General features: G+C 40.6%; 1 protein-coding gene across 1 annotated transcript in view; it reads left to right on the top strand.

Moving 5' to 3' along the window:
• Positions 1 to 444: 444 nt before the first annotated feature.
• prkcea (protein kinase C, epsilon a) overlaps positions 445 to 13,353 on the top strand; it is a 31,847-nt gene continuing 18,938 nt past the window's right edge. The window contains exon 1 of the mRNA XM_029455662.1: positions 445 to 1,629. Coding sequence (XP_029311522.1) covers positions 1,285 to 1,629 — 345 coding nt within the window. The 5' untranslated portion in view covers positions 445 to 1,284. The remainder of the gene's footprint in view (positions 1,630 to 13,353) is intronic.

The raw sequence follows: 13,353 nt of genomic DNA, 5'->3' as shown, positions 1-13,353 counted from the left end.
TGTATATATCCACTTGACATTGTGTATATATATATGCAGGTACGTCAAGGAACCCATAGGGATGCAAGATATCGTAATATTACGGAGGTTAACAGTTAGTGTGCAATTTTGGATCTACTGTCTTGCCCTTTGTGTGTGCTTGAGTGTGTGTGTGTTGGCTGTCTGTGACCATGCATAAGGACTGACTGATTGACTGGCTCTATTGGCTGTCTGGCCATGACAAGCACACACACACGCGCACACACACACACACACACACTCTCCATGCCTGCGGGTGAATTCCACCCCCCTGTTCGTCTCTTGTGCTCAAAAAACACCTTCTATCTGCACGCGCGCGCGCGCACACACGTACACACATGCACGCACACACAGTCTCTCTCTCTTTTCTCTCATCCGGCGCAAGAGCCCGGCAGCGCGGGTGACGCGTTTTGCGCATTTCCTGCAGCTCGCGCTCACTCATGGATTCAGGAGAGAGGGGACGGGAAACAGGAGGCGCGCGCAAGGACCGAAAGGAGAAAAAAACGAACGGGAGGGGAGCACCGTGATGTATTTGGGGTGCTTGTGAGCCCGAAAAAGACTGCATTGAGGGGGCAAAAAGGCATTGCTTTTCGAGAGTACTCGCAAATATCGCAGTACCGTGAGGTCGAAGCAAGGAGATTATCCCAGAGAAGAGCGAGTGAGGGGCTGGAGAACGGAGCACCAATCCCGGATGGCTAGGCGCGGCTGCTCGCGCTTTCTCCCACCCTGACCCGGGAGAGACACACAAGGACCGTGGGGACGTTCCGGGGCTTCACGTGAACCCAGCCGGAGCTGGTTAACCCTCATTCGCCCTCCCTACCGTTTTTATATCTCGGCCTGTTTCCGCCGAAACGGGAATCTTGTGTGGCGCACGGGACCGACCATAAACAAACAAGGCAGCAGCTCGGGTGGGAGAGTGTTCAGCAAGCGACCTCTGAAGGCTGTGTGTCTGCGTTGTTACTGCGTTTTTTCAGCCCATTAGAGACAGCTGTAGTGTGGGTGTGTGTGTCTGTGTGTCTGTGTGTGTGTGTGTGTCTGTGTGTGTCTGTGTGTGTGTGTGTGTGTGTGTGTGTGGATAACACAGTGTTTAGATATGTCTGTGCTAGACTGAGAGTCCAAGGAACCAGCGGCATTATGGGACGTAGCAGGACTGTGCAGTGACCCGCTCGTTGGAAGGAAACACTCTGTGTACAGGAGCAGGAATAGGCACACTAACCTGAACACACACACTCCTCCTTTTATACATACACACACATCCCAGCAGCCATGCCTGTGTTCAGTGGCCTGTTGAAGGTGCGCGTGTGTGAGGCAGTGGACCTGAAGCCAACACCATGGGCCCTGCGTCACGCTGTGGGGAAGAGCGGCTCCTTCCTGCTGGACCCTTACCTGGCACTGAATCTGGACCAGACCCGGCTCGGGCAGACTGCCACCAGGACCAAGACCAACAGCCCTGCCTGGCACCAGGAGTTCTGCACTGAGGTCCGTGAGGGAAGGAGTCTGGAGCTGTCTGTCTTCCATGATGCACCCATCGGATATGATGACTTTGTGGCCAACTGCACCATCCAGCTGGAGGACCTTCTGCAGAATGGGACCAGGCACTATGAGGACTGGGTATGTGTTTGATGTGCGACTGGTTCAGTGTGTCTCAATTACCCACAGAGGATTTGGACAGAAGTCCTCAGGGTCCTGAAAGTCATAGGTTTGCAAGTAAGTACATTTGTGAAGAATGTGCTCGTGCAGGTGAAGTTTAACAGTTTCTTTATTCATTGTTTTAATGCTTTTTCCCGTGCCGAATGACTTACTTCCAAAAAACTTGTGAGCACATCTCTGGTTAACACAAGATTTAAATTGATGCTTTTGCATGATTCTTTATGGAGAAAATTTAAGTTTTACAGATCTGTCGATTTAAATTAACTTATCGATTTGACGACAAAATCGTATGAGTGTTAGTTGAGAATTCTTTAGTCCAGAACAGCCCCGTGCCCCAGGCGCTGAAACCAACTGGGCCCCTTGTTTATGAACCATGCATTCTCTGCAACATCCCTGCTGTTGCATTGTTTTGTTTGTATTTCATATTTGATGTGGTGCTTGTGGTTACTTGAAGGCATAGGGCAGAAAATGAATACAGTTTGCCAAGTGTCCCCCGCCACAATATCCATACATTTTGTTGAGCGTTCAGCCAAAACCAAGTTCTTTTTAACTAATTCATCCACGAATTAGACTAATTTGTTCATTTGCTGCTTCACAAAATGTATTAATTTACACACTCCTTCCTGAGAACTTCCCAGCACAACTACTGCATCGCCAGTGAGCACCTTTGGGGAGCTCAATGCTTTGCTCATGAGATGGGGGGGGGGTCACTGATCCAACTTTTTTCTCTTCTGGTAAAGATTCTGATCCCCAAATTTAAATTTATATAACAGCTACTTCAATGCGTGTACCTTACTGGGATGAATAAGATAATATTACTCTGAATGAGCAACTTGTAGCAGAAACAGTGCATTTTATAATGACATTTATTAGTAAAGAAACTATTCAATATATATATATATGTGTGTGTGTATATATATATATATAAATAGTTTTGGCCTAGACAATGTCTATGTCAGGAAATCTCTATATTTGAGGGGCTGGAAACAGCATTTCTGCCATTTTTGCATAAAAGAATACTGGAATGATAATCGATTTTCAAAATAGTGTGCGATTATTTTTCGGTCGGATCTATCAGGTTGCCATTGCCACCACAATCTTCTTTAACTTTCTTCGGCAGAGCAGCAGTGGGATAGTTAACTGCTGTCAAACTATGCGTCTCTGTGCTGAGACTGCTCGGTCTGGTTTGGTTATGGGTTCTCAGAACAAGTCATGTAGTGCAATGTTGACTTCATTAGAGCCACTGCCGATTTTATTTATACTTCTAATTTGCAGCTTTCCCTCCTCTATCTATGACACGGAGCTGTTTGGACTTGCATTAGATCTGATTTGGGAATCTCAGGTCCAGCCTGTAGTCGTCCCTCCTCAATTCCTCATATTCCTCCTGCCTCTTTGGACTGGAAGACATATGACGTGCCCCTGTCTTTCCCCCTGTTGAGTTACATTTATAAAGCAAACACGCAAACAACATAGATGTTATGAGACTTCACCGCGGCCTGGTTCTACCTCTTCAAGAAGTTTCCTCTCACTGTATGTTGAGATTTACACATACTGTAGCTTAGCTGTGGGAAAGATAGAAGTTACTTTAATTTGTTATGGTTCCTCCTCAGTTATCTCATTTGCGTCGGAGACTGTGATGTTGGACTGCCGCATGTAGATATGTATGTAAGGAGGATAAAGAGCTGTTTGTTTGGGGTCTGAAAGTTTTGTATCCGGTTAAGCATGTGATGTTGTTCCACTTACGCTTTGTTTCATCTCGTCTTGCTTTACGCTAGATGAAACGCTGCTGAAGGACACACAATTTAAATAACAACATGTATTGCCTACACAATAAATAAACTTGTTTAGTAGTAGATACCAAAAGTGAAATGACACGATTCTCGATACCAATTTGATACCACGGTAAAAAACTAAAAGTACTTCAACATACACTCCTTTATCAATGTTTGCATACTGTTTTTTGTCAGGAAGTTAAACAAGTCATAATTATCATATATTATTATAATAATATGTTATTTATAATTCTGTGAAAACTGTATTAATTTCAAGTTTCCCAACAAAACATATGTTTTACAAGAATACGTTTGAACACTTCACAATAACGTTATAATTTACCTTTGCCCAATACTCATATTTACTAAACAGAGGTTGAACACACCATATTTAAACTCTATGTGACCTCTGTTCACCGGCTGCTAACAGCTAACGTTAAATAGCTCTCCTGTCGATTTCAACAGATTTGTTGTTCACGGTGTAGCATTATCAGAGAAAAAAAGGATATTGATTTTACTGCGTCCCAAACACATTTGCTATCATCCACGGGACGGCGTTAGTCTCGAGCCCTGACGGTACTGCCGGGCACTAGAAAAATTAGTATTGTCACGTTTTGGCATCAACTTTGTTCTGAAGTATCGGTTCTCGTGACATCCCTACTTTACATTACTGTTGACCATTTTTGAAGGTATATTGTGTGTTGTTACAATACTTTTCTACCTTTCAGACAGCCGTTGTTTCACTCAGAGACTTGAAACGGCACTTGTTACAGTGCTGTTTTATACATTCTTATTATAATACATTTAAAAAAAAAAAAATCTTAAATGTCAGAGTTTTTCATACAAACTCTCTCAACATATGACCAGGACGTAATGTAAAAAAGAGAGGCAACAAAATCTTAATGTGGTGAATTAGGAAGCTTATTTTCATTCTGCAATACTACAATACTAACGCTATAACACTTTTGTAATGTATATGTGATGCAAAAGTATAGACGCCATAGTTTGTTTGGGGGGATTTAATTGATGTATAGTTATGTAATTCCACACTGTATCAGTATACATTTGCATATAAATAGACACGCACATACACGCAAGTCGTCCCTCAGTCATCCCGAGTAAGGTCAGAGCATATGGATCACTCTGTTGATTGACCACATCCCATTGATCAGCATGCCGGCTCGCCAATACATCTGCCTCACAGCGACACAGTCCCTCCCACTTCCACTCTGTCCTCCCTTTATTACTCCATTGCTTCTGCCCCCAATGTCTTCTTCATCCTCCCCTCAGTGAGTCCCCTCTCACCTTCCTTCCTTACCCCTCCCTCTCCTCTTTCATCTGTTCCCTTCTGATGCTCCTACTTTCATTTTCGGTCTCCAGTGTCAGATGTAAAGTTCAGACTCAACAAGGAAGCGGTGGGAAGTATAATATAGCTGTTGATAGGTTGTCTGAGACTGAATCAATCAAGTTATTCTCTTAATCATTTTACTCATTTGTGTTGTACACTAGCTTCCCACAGCATACTGTAAGTTTCTAAATAAGATTTGAGGATAAATTGGCCTTTACTGGTGTCAAACAATGCTACCAATATGTATAACATTCACGGACTGCTACTACTGTAATAAGTGGCATGATGAACATGTGATATGTGAGTATACAACTGAGACCTTTTAAAAATAAGTTTCCAAGAGGATGGGTGGTAAAGACTAAACTTTAATCGTTTAATAAATAGGATTTACAAGTTATCATTATTGTTAATCTGTCAATTATTATAGTATATAATCATTATTTTAGCCCACAAAATAGTGGAAAATTCCCATCACAATTTCCCAATGTCCAAGATGCAATGTCCAAATAGCTTGTTTTGTCCGATCGACAGTCTAAAAACCAAAGATATTAAATTTACAAGGAAATAACACAAAGAAAATTTGAAAAGTTTGAAAAAAACTTTGCTTGATAAATGACATATTATGACATAAATATTTAGCGTTCATCAAAATTGTTGTCAATGCCAAATTATCTACATCTTTCAGCACTACTTATATATTTAATATACGTATTGGTTTGGTCCAGACTGAAATATCTCATCTACTGTCGGATGGATTGCCATAACAAATGGCACAGATATCTACAGTCCCACGAGGATGAATCCTAATGACTTTAGTGATCCCTTGACTTTTCTTGTTGCGCCACCATGAGATTCACATTAAAAGAAGTTAAAACAGAAGAGTAAATATATACGTGTGTGTGTGTGTGTGTGTATATATATATATATATATATATATATACCAGACCTCTTACATGAACATGTCATGTCCTCACCTCCATCCAATGAGGTAAAAATAAATAAATATATAAATGTACATCAGTCTGGAACTGCAGGGAAATATAGTCGCTTAACAAAAGAAAAGAAAGAGGTGCACAGAATGTGTCGTTAGACCAATAAAAAGATATTAGAATAAGAGTAAAATTCCTCAATATGATGCCTTAAACTTATAATACACTTCCTGCCTTTTAAGATGAATACTGAGGCTTGTGTGCCTCGGCTCCGTCTTTCTCACTTCCTCCACCCTTCTGCTGCCTCACTCATCTCATCATGCCTCTCGTCTCAGCGCTGTTATTCCCGTCCTCTCTGCTTCCTGTTCTCTTTTGTCTTCCACCACCTCTCCGTGATACATCTCCTGTGGACCCGAGCGCTGTGGGCCAGGTTGCTGCTCTGTGCCACCGGTGAAATATTAACCAGGCTTTGATGCTTATTAATTGTCCCACTCAGTAATTGAGATGCTCTGTGGAGCCCATCCCCATGGCGACAATGACAGCCCGTCCCCTTGGTGACAGCCTCTCACCCACAGAAACACCAGAGACAGAGATGGGTAGGTGAGAGTTGGGGGAGATGAAGGGGGGGCAAGAGAGAGAAAAACAAAGTAGAACAGTGCCTTGGTGGTTCTTTGAGAAGTCAGAATAATATAAAGTCAAGGCCTTCAAAGGTAGATGCATATGAAGGGTTTCTTTGTGCTGCATGTCCATTCTTTAAAGGAAATTCCATTTTACTCTCCAGCATGATTGTGGAGATTATGTTTACTGGGCCCACCAAGCTGCTGACCGCTTTAAACAAGTGTTACTCAGTTATTTACACCACTTATTTGGAGGTAAAAAGTTAAAAGTCTGAGGTTTGAAGACACAGCCATAATGTCACTAGTTAAAAGCTGTAACCCCAAATGTCCAATATAATCATCCAACGCAGTGTAGCGCTTCTTGGGTCAATAGACACACAACCTACCTTTTATTAGTGCAGTTTAGAGCAATATTTGTCCTCTATGTAAGCTATCATAATAATCTAAATCCTGCTGACACATACTGTAGTTGATGTTACTTTTAATCTAAAGCACATTGAGTTCACTTGTAGTGAAATGTGTTATATAAATACAATTGCCTTGCATCGCCTTTATATAGGTGAGAGGTGAGCCACATACCGCAGTAAACAAAACCGTGTCTGTGCATTCCTGTGGTAACTACGGTATGGCAGAGAAATGCAAAGGATGATTACATTATTGTTGATTTTACTTTTCACTTCTAAATTAGCTGTTTAGATAATTTCTATTACACAACTACAAAGGTTATGCTGAATGCTACCTCAAAACAGGATTGGTGTTATTGTATACTAAACATATTGGTTAAATGAATGCAGTATTAATAGCAAATACAATTGGAAATAGTTCCGTTTCATCCACTTTATTACTGGTTTTAAAATGAGTATTTAAAAACAGTTCCAGCTTTAAAAGGGTGTTTATAAAAGGAAATAATAATAATAATACATGGGCAGGAGAAAGAAGGCTGTGGAGAAGAGGAAAATAGTGATGAAGGAGAGAGAGCAGGGGATGAGTTGGAGAAATAAGCTGTGTGTACATGTAAATATATCAGGAGCCTCTAAGACATGATGACCACACAGTGTAACGTTTCCTCACAGGGACACGGACCACGTCAGATGTCAGCCAGCCACTGTTTGACACTTGGCATCAACACACGCTCACATGCTCATACTTACAGCAGCCAGGATTAATGACTGAACGCCTACAACGAGAGACCGGACACCATCCCCTTTTAAAAAAAGGGTTTAAACATTTTAATGTGAAGTTCAATGTTAACTTTGTGAGGCTAACATGTGAGCCTACAGTAAAAGCCATTTAGTAGTCATTGCAGATATGAAGCTTACATTTGCTATCGTTATAACATTTTCTGGACTGGATCTTTACCATATTATTGTTAAGTTGAGAATATCTTCCATTACCATCATAATACCAGTGTACCTTTGTGTAGAGGACAGCACTGCGTCATAATCCTCGGCCAAGACATGTCTCTGATCATTGAGGTCACAGCCATATTGTCATTAGCGCTTTCTTTTCCTCACCATAGCAAGTTGCATGACATCACAGGCTCCACCCCTCAGTGACCTGCTGGTTAAGTAGGACAGACTGGATTTAAGATGCACTGTTGCCACTGTGACCACACACAGACACACAGACACACGCACACGCACACGCACACACACACAGGGAAAGATAAGCACAGTGCTCTGCCCACTGATGCCAAATCAGGTCAACCTTTGGTGTGTATGTGTGTGTTTGTGTATGTTTATATATGCTGGAGGGTGTTTAATGCATGTTGTCAGTAAAAGGGAAGAAATGGGAGGATATCGGGACAGCAGGTGAAACGCACACTGTTTTCCACCTCGCTCTATTTGTGACCCCCAGGAGTTTGTTTATTTTTGAAAGATACATTTTGAATACAATTAGAAGTCTTTTACTTTAGCCACGGACAGAGTAGAATTTCGTTTTTTAATTGATTTTGCGATTTGAAAAGTTTCAAATCAAATGTTCCACAATTGTAATTATAACTTGGATTAATAACATTTCTTAACAAAGCTGTAGCACTGTTTGAATGTTTAAAAAACGAGTTGCGCTTAGACGGACAACGGAAATGGTAAAACAGACGTGCCATCGGAATTTAAAAAATAAAGGTGTATCTTAAGGATGATGTTATCTATCTATGTTTTCACTTTGCATTGCTGATATTTAATTGTTTATCATTGAATCGATACATTTACGCAGATCGATGGATCGTTACACCTCTACACAAGCCTAGAGTTGAATTTATTGAAAGTTATTACAATCGAAATCACAATGTGGTTAGAAACAGGGCTTGAGTCTCCACGAAGTGTGTTTTCATTTGGACAAATCCAACTGATCCACAGAGGCTGCTCAACAGGCCGTCTGCCAGTCCATCTGGATATCACACACTTGTCTTGGATGTGTGTGAGCTCTAAGACGACGGAACAGTCAGCATGATTTGATCGGGGATGTCCATTCTGCTAAATCAAAATCTCCTCCTGTCCAGCTACTGGACATTCGTGGCAGGGGGGAGGGCTTTGTTGAATCTCCCCATCCTCCCCCCTGCACCCCCACCACACAGCTCAGCTCCTCTTACATTATTAGCTGTCTGTGATGTTACATTAAAGATGCATGACTCTCATGCTGTCTCACTCAGCGTGTGTGTGTGTGTGTGTGTGTGTGTGTGTGTGTGTGTGTGTGTGTGTGTGTGTGTGTGTGTGTGTGTGGACATGCTTGCACATTGCTGAGTGGTAGAAAGAAGGGCAAACACAAGTTATTGTGTGACTGTGGTCGAGCTCTCTCAGAGCCGAAATTTGTTATTTGACAGATGGATGTGGGAGGCTGTCACTGAGACTAAACGCTTCTGAGAGAGACAGAGAGAGCTGTCTGGTTGGACAGAGATAGCGAGCTCGATGGACGGAGAGTGGGAGGGGGTTAGCTCCACAGTATTGATATAATGCAAGCTTTGAGTGCCCTGTCTGCTTGGTTGAGTGCTTCTCTGTGCTGCTGCATATGGTGTGTGTGTGTGTGTTTTCATTCTGTCAGAAGTGTGTGTGTGTGTGTGTGTTTTCATTCTGTCAGAAGTGTGTGTGTGTGTGTTTTTGAACGTGTGGTGATGGGACGAACGCAAGACCGGTAAGCTTGTATGTGTGTTTAACGCTAACCTCCCTCCGAAGTCCATTTTAAAATCCCCAGACACACACAGCTTTGTGTGTGTGTGTGTGAGAGAGAGAGAGAGAGAGAGAGAGAGAGAGAGAGAGAGAGAGAGAGAGAGAGAGAGAGAGAGAGAGAGAGAGAGAGAAGAGAGAGAGAGAGAGAGAGAGAGAGAGAGAGAGAGAGAGAGAGAGAGAGAGAGAGAGAGAGAGAGAGGGGTTTGTGAAGTTATCCATCTCCCTGGCTGTAACGGTGTCCTAATTGGACTAACAAGATTAATGAGGTGAACTAGATACTGCTGCTCTCTCTCCTCCCATCTTTTTGTTGTTGGGGCGGGGAAAGTGCATGTGTGTGTCTGTACACAGCAGGTTAAATCCAAGTCACGTTACAGTTCATTTAACAGGGGTGGTGATGTGGATAACATCTTCTGTTGTTGTATATGTCATTCTATTAGTGCTGAAACTATGAGGCAATTAATCCATTACTCGGTTGATAGAAAATAAATAAATAAACACTTTTAATGGTTTAAGCCACTTATCAGGCACAAATGGTTTAGCCTTGTTTTATGTTTTTTTAAATGTTATATCTTTCGGTCTTTGGGATCTGGGGAATTGTGACCAGCCTCTTCTTTGTTTTTTACCATGTTCTGATGATTTGTTTAGCAAGAATCATTATTGCAGCCCTAATAATGATTGCATGATTTAGTATTTGTGAAACAGTTTATTCATAAAATAACCAAATTGAAATGTCAGTTTTGGGTTTATAGGGTGAATTATATACCTTTACAAATCAAGGTTATCCATCACATTGATGCTAAATCTTGTGAGTCGAATAATATTCACAATGTGACCCACAATACAACCACTGATATTTAAAGCTGCATTTATTGAGCTTTTGGCCACTTAAAGGGTGGTGAAAACCAATAGTATCACCTTAAGTTGGTATACCGAACGTGTTAGTGTGTTAGTAACAGTTAACTCTTTACTCATTCAGCAACATTATCATTTATTTGGAATCGTGTTTCTGGCCACCTGATGTATATATACGTCTGATATTCAATCTCTTTTAGCTCTATTTCTGGTCTCCATCAACTGCTGATGGAAATACCTGGCTCTTTCACTGCTAAATGCTCTATTAAATGTACCAGTTTTTTATTTCTGGTGTCGGGCAGGTAGGGTACAGTGGATTTAACAGAGCTTATTTTGTCAAAAACAACTGGCGACAGCAGAAAAGAAGCTAAATTGAAAGAAGCTACCTTTTTCACATATTAATTATTACACATTGTCATTTGATCCATTGTTAGTATTTAAATAAAGTGCAGCTTTAAGGAATAGATAGAGATGTATTTTCTCATTACCCAACTCTGACCAGAAATGATTCAACTTTTGAAACATTACATGATTAAAATAAATGACGCACCTGTAGTTAGGTCCAGTTCAACCCCGAGTCGATTTGATTGTATTAAAATGCCCGAGGGATGTTCATTAAAAATATTACATGTGTTTGTTTTATCCTGAATTACCGACTGAAGGGTTGGGTTCATGTAATGAAATGGTTTGTGACTGTTCAAATAGAGACAGGTGATCTTATAATCACAGAAAGGGAGACAGTAAGTTGACTCTAGGTGAGCTTTCTCACGGCAGACAAGTTGACTTATAAGAGCAGGGAAAGCACAGGTGTATCTAATAATGTTAACGATGGTACAATTCTAAGGTCCTGGAACCGGCAAAGCTAAAAGCAAGCAATTTATTTAAACATTAGCAATGTTATTAGTTACAGATATTGTTATACTGTGTGTACTTTTTCACAGAAACAGGACATTTCTATCTAAACACAGGTTTCCATGTAGGTGTCCCAAGTACAAAGCCAGTTTAATGTGAATGCTGGCTAACTGGTTTGCCTTACCAAGACGCATAAACTGAATTAAGCCATCATTATTGTGATTAGCCACACCTGTGCTTTTCCTGCTATAAGTTGAAGTCTGTAAACCACAATATTTAAGTAGCTGCTGCTCTGTAAGTATTCACGTTCTTATAGTGTTTTCAACTGTGAAACTATTTTCTGCCAAAAGCACAAAACACTGCAGCTGTCCACTGTAGAGCAGGCTAGTTGTAGCTGTTATCACAATAACATCTATTATTATTACCTAATTTATTAAACATTTACTTTCTTTATTATTTTTAAGCTGCCACCAAAAGAAAAAAGCAGCACCGAAACCATAGAAACGTCTGTTGCTAGGATACATGGTTATACTGTAGTAGAACGGTTTCCATAGAAATAGCTAACATCAGTGTCATAATTGACATTTCTGAATACACTTTTACTTTCTTAAGTATCTTAACTTTACTGAACTATAATCCATGAAGTCAGCCTCTCAGTAAACAATGCTACGCTGGCTATGGGAAGCCTTTTTACATGGATTTAATCTCATTTTGGCCGCACTCTCAAGTTTACAAAACATTCAATTGCAGTTAACAGCTTTATAGTGAGAATATAAATAAAGCTGTGATTATTCTGGGTTACATCTGCTTTACAATAATGTTCTGTGTCAGAGGTTTTGGTGGAATGTTTTACTATTAAATGATAGTTTATATGGAGTAGAAAAGAAACAGTTTATTTTAGATTTAAACCCTGGCATGGTCTAACTCCTCTTCAAAAACCCATATCTGTGGAGTAGTAATTATTATTGATTTGGAAAGAAAATACGAGCTTGAAAGCACTTCACAGGCCAAGTGGCCCGTCACTAGTAATGTAAGAACAGTGCAGTTTTTTTGGCTGGCATGCCTCCTCAGGATCCTGAGCACTAAATCAATGATGGTGTTGTCCATTTGCTCCACTCTGTTCCAAATCACTGAGTCTATCTTTCATCTGAAATCCCCGCTGAGATGCGCTGTTATGCAAGAGGTTACATTTGGGGATTAGCACATCATTTTCAAGGGTAGACATCAAGAATCCAGTGTCGTTTATAGGTCACAAATCCCATACAGTTGTTATGTGTTATACATGTAACAAAAGGATGATACTGCACGTAGGCTCATGTGTGCTACATTCTCTGTCTTTGACTATATTTAGCCATCAGAACTTCCCAGGGCTCAAGGTGATGCATTCAATTTTATTGTTTGTTTTTTTTTACTGTTTTTGCTTTTTTTTTTAAACCTTGCAACAATTATTGCATTATCAAAATTGCTGCAGATTAGGTTTTCTTTTACAAAGGAAAATACAGCAGGTAGCATTTAAAGGAACAATAAATATATAATATAGCTAGTATAAAGCACCACAGTAATGTTTAATCTACTGTTGCTGTGCAGTGTTTCAATATCCAATCAAAACACCATACACAACATCTTCTCTTCTTCGTCTTCGCATTTGTGTAATTTCTAAACACAGCATCGTTTTTCTTTTCCTGTAGTTGTTCAATTTCCAACAGCATTTTAGTGCCTATGACTGAGATGCAATACGATCTGACATATGAGTCCTGAGTTCTTCTGCAGATCTAAATAAATTCCTCTCCATGTGCCTTTGCTGCTGTATCCACATGAGATGTATGCAGTGCGTGTGATATTAAACGATCCCAGCTATCCCTTAAATCACCACTTTCAGCTACTGCCCTCAGGGCAAAGGTACTGAGTCCCCTGTGCAAAGAAAAGCCTCTATCGAAAATCATTTGTCCCCGTTTCCATAGAATATCTTAATCAATAAGAACTGCCACCTTTTGAAGCCAGCACACAGCATTTTATATCTATTTATTTAAGCGTGATTCATTCCCCACCATTGAGTACCTGGTGCTCCTTTTAATGTAGCTTCTATTGTATATTGTGTTTTTATGTAAACGATTTAATGTCCAGTCCGGATGTGATATGATGTGTTTTAAT

Source organism: Cottoperca gobio, chromosome 19 (genome assembly GCF_900634415.1).
Source record: "Cottoperca gobio chromosome 19, fCotGob3.1, whole genome shotgun sequence".
NCBI classification, from domain to species: domain Eukaryota; kingdom Metazoa; phylum Chordata; class Actinopteri; order Perciformes; family Bovichtidae; genus Cottoperca; species Cottoperca gobio.
This window is presented reverse-complemented; position numbering and strand designations above follow the sequence as displayed.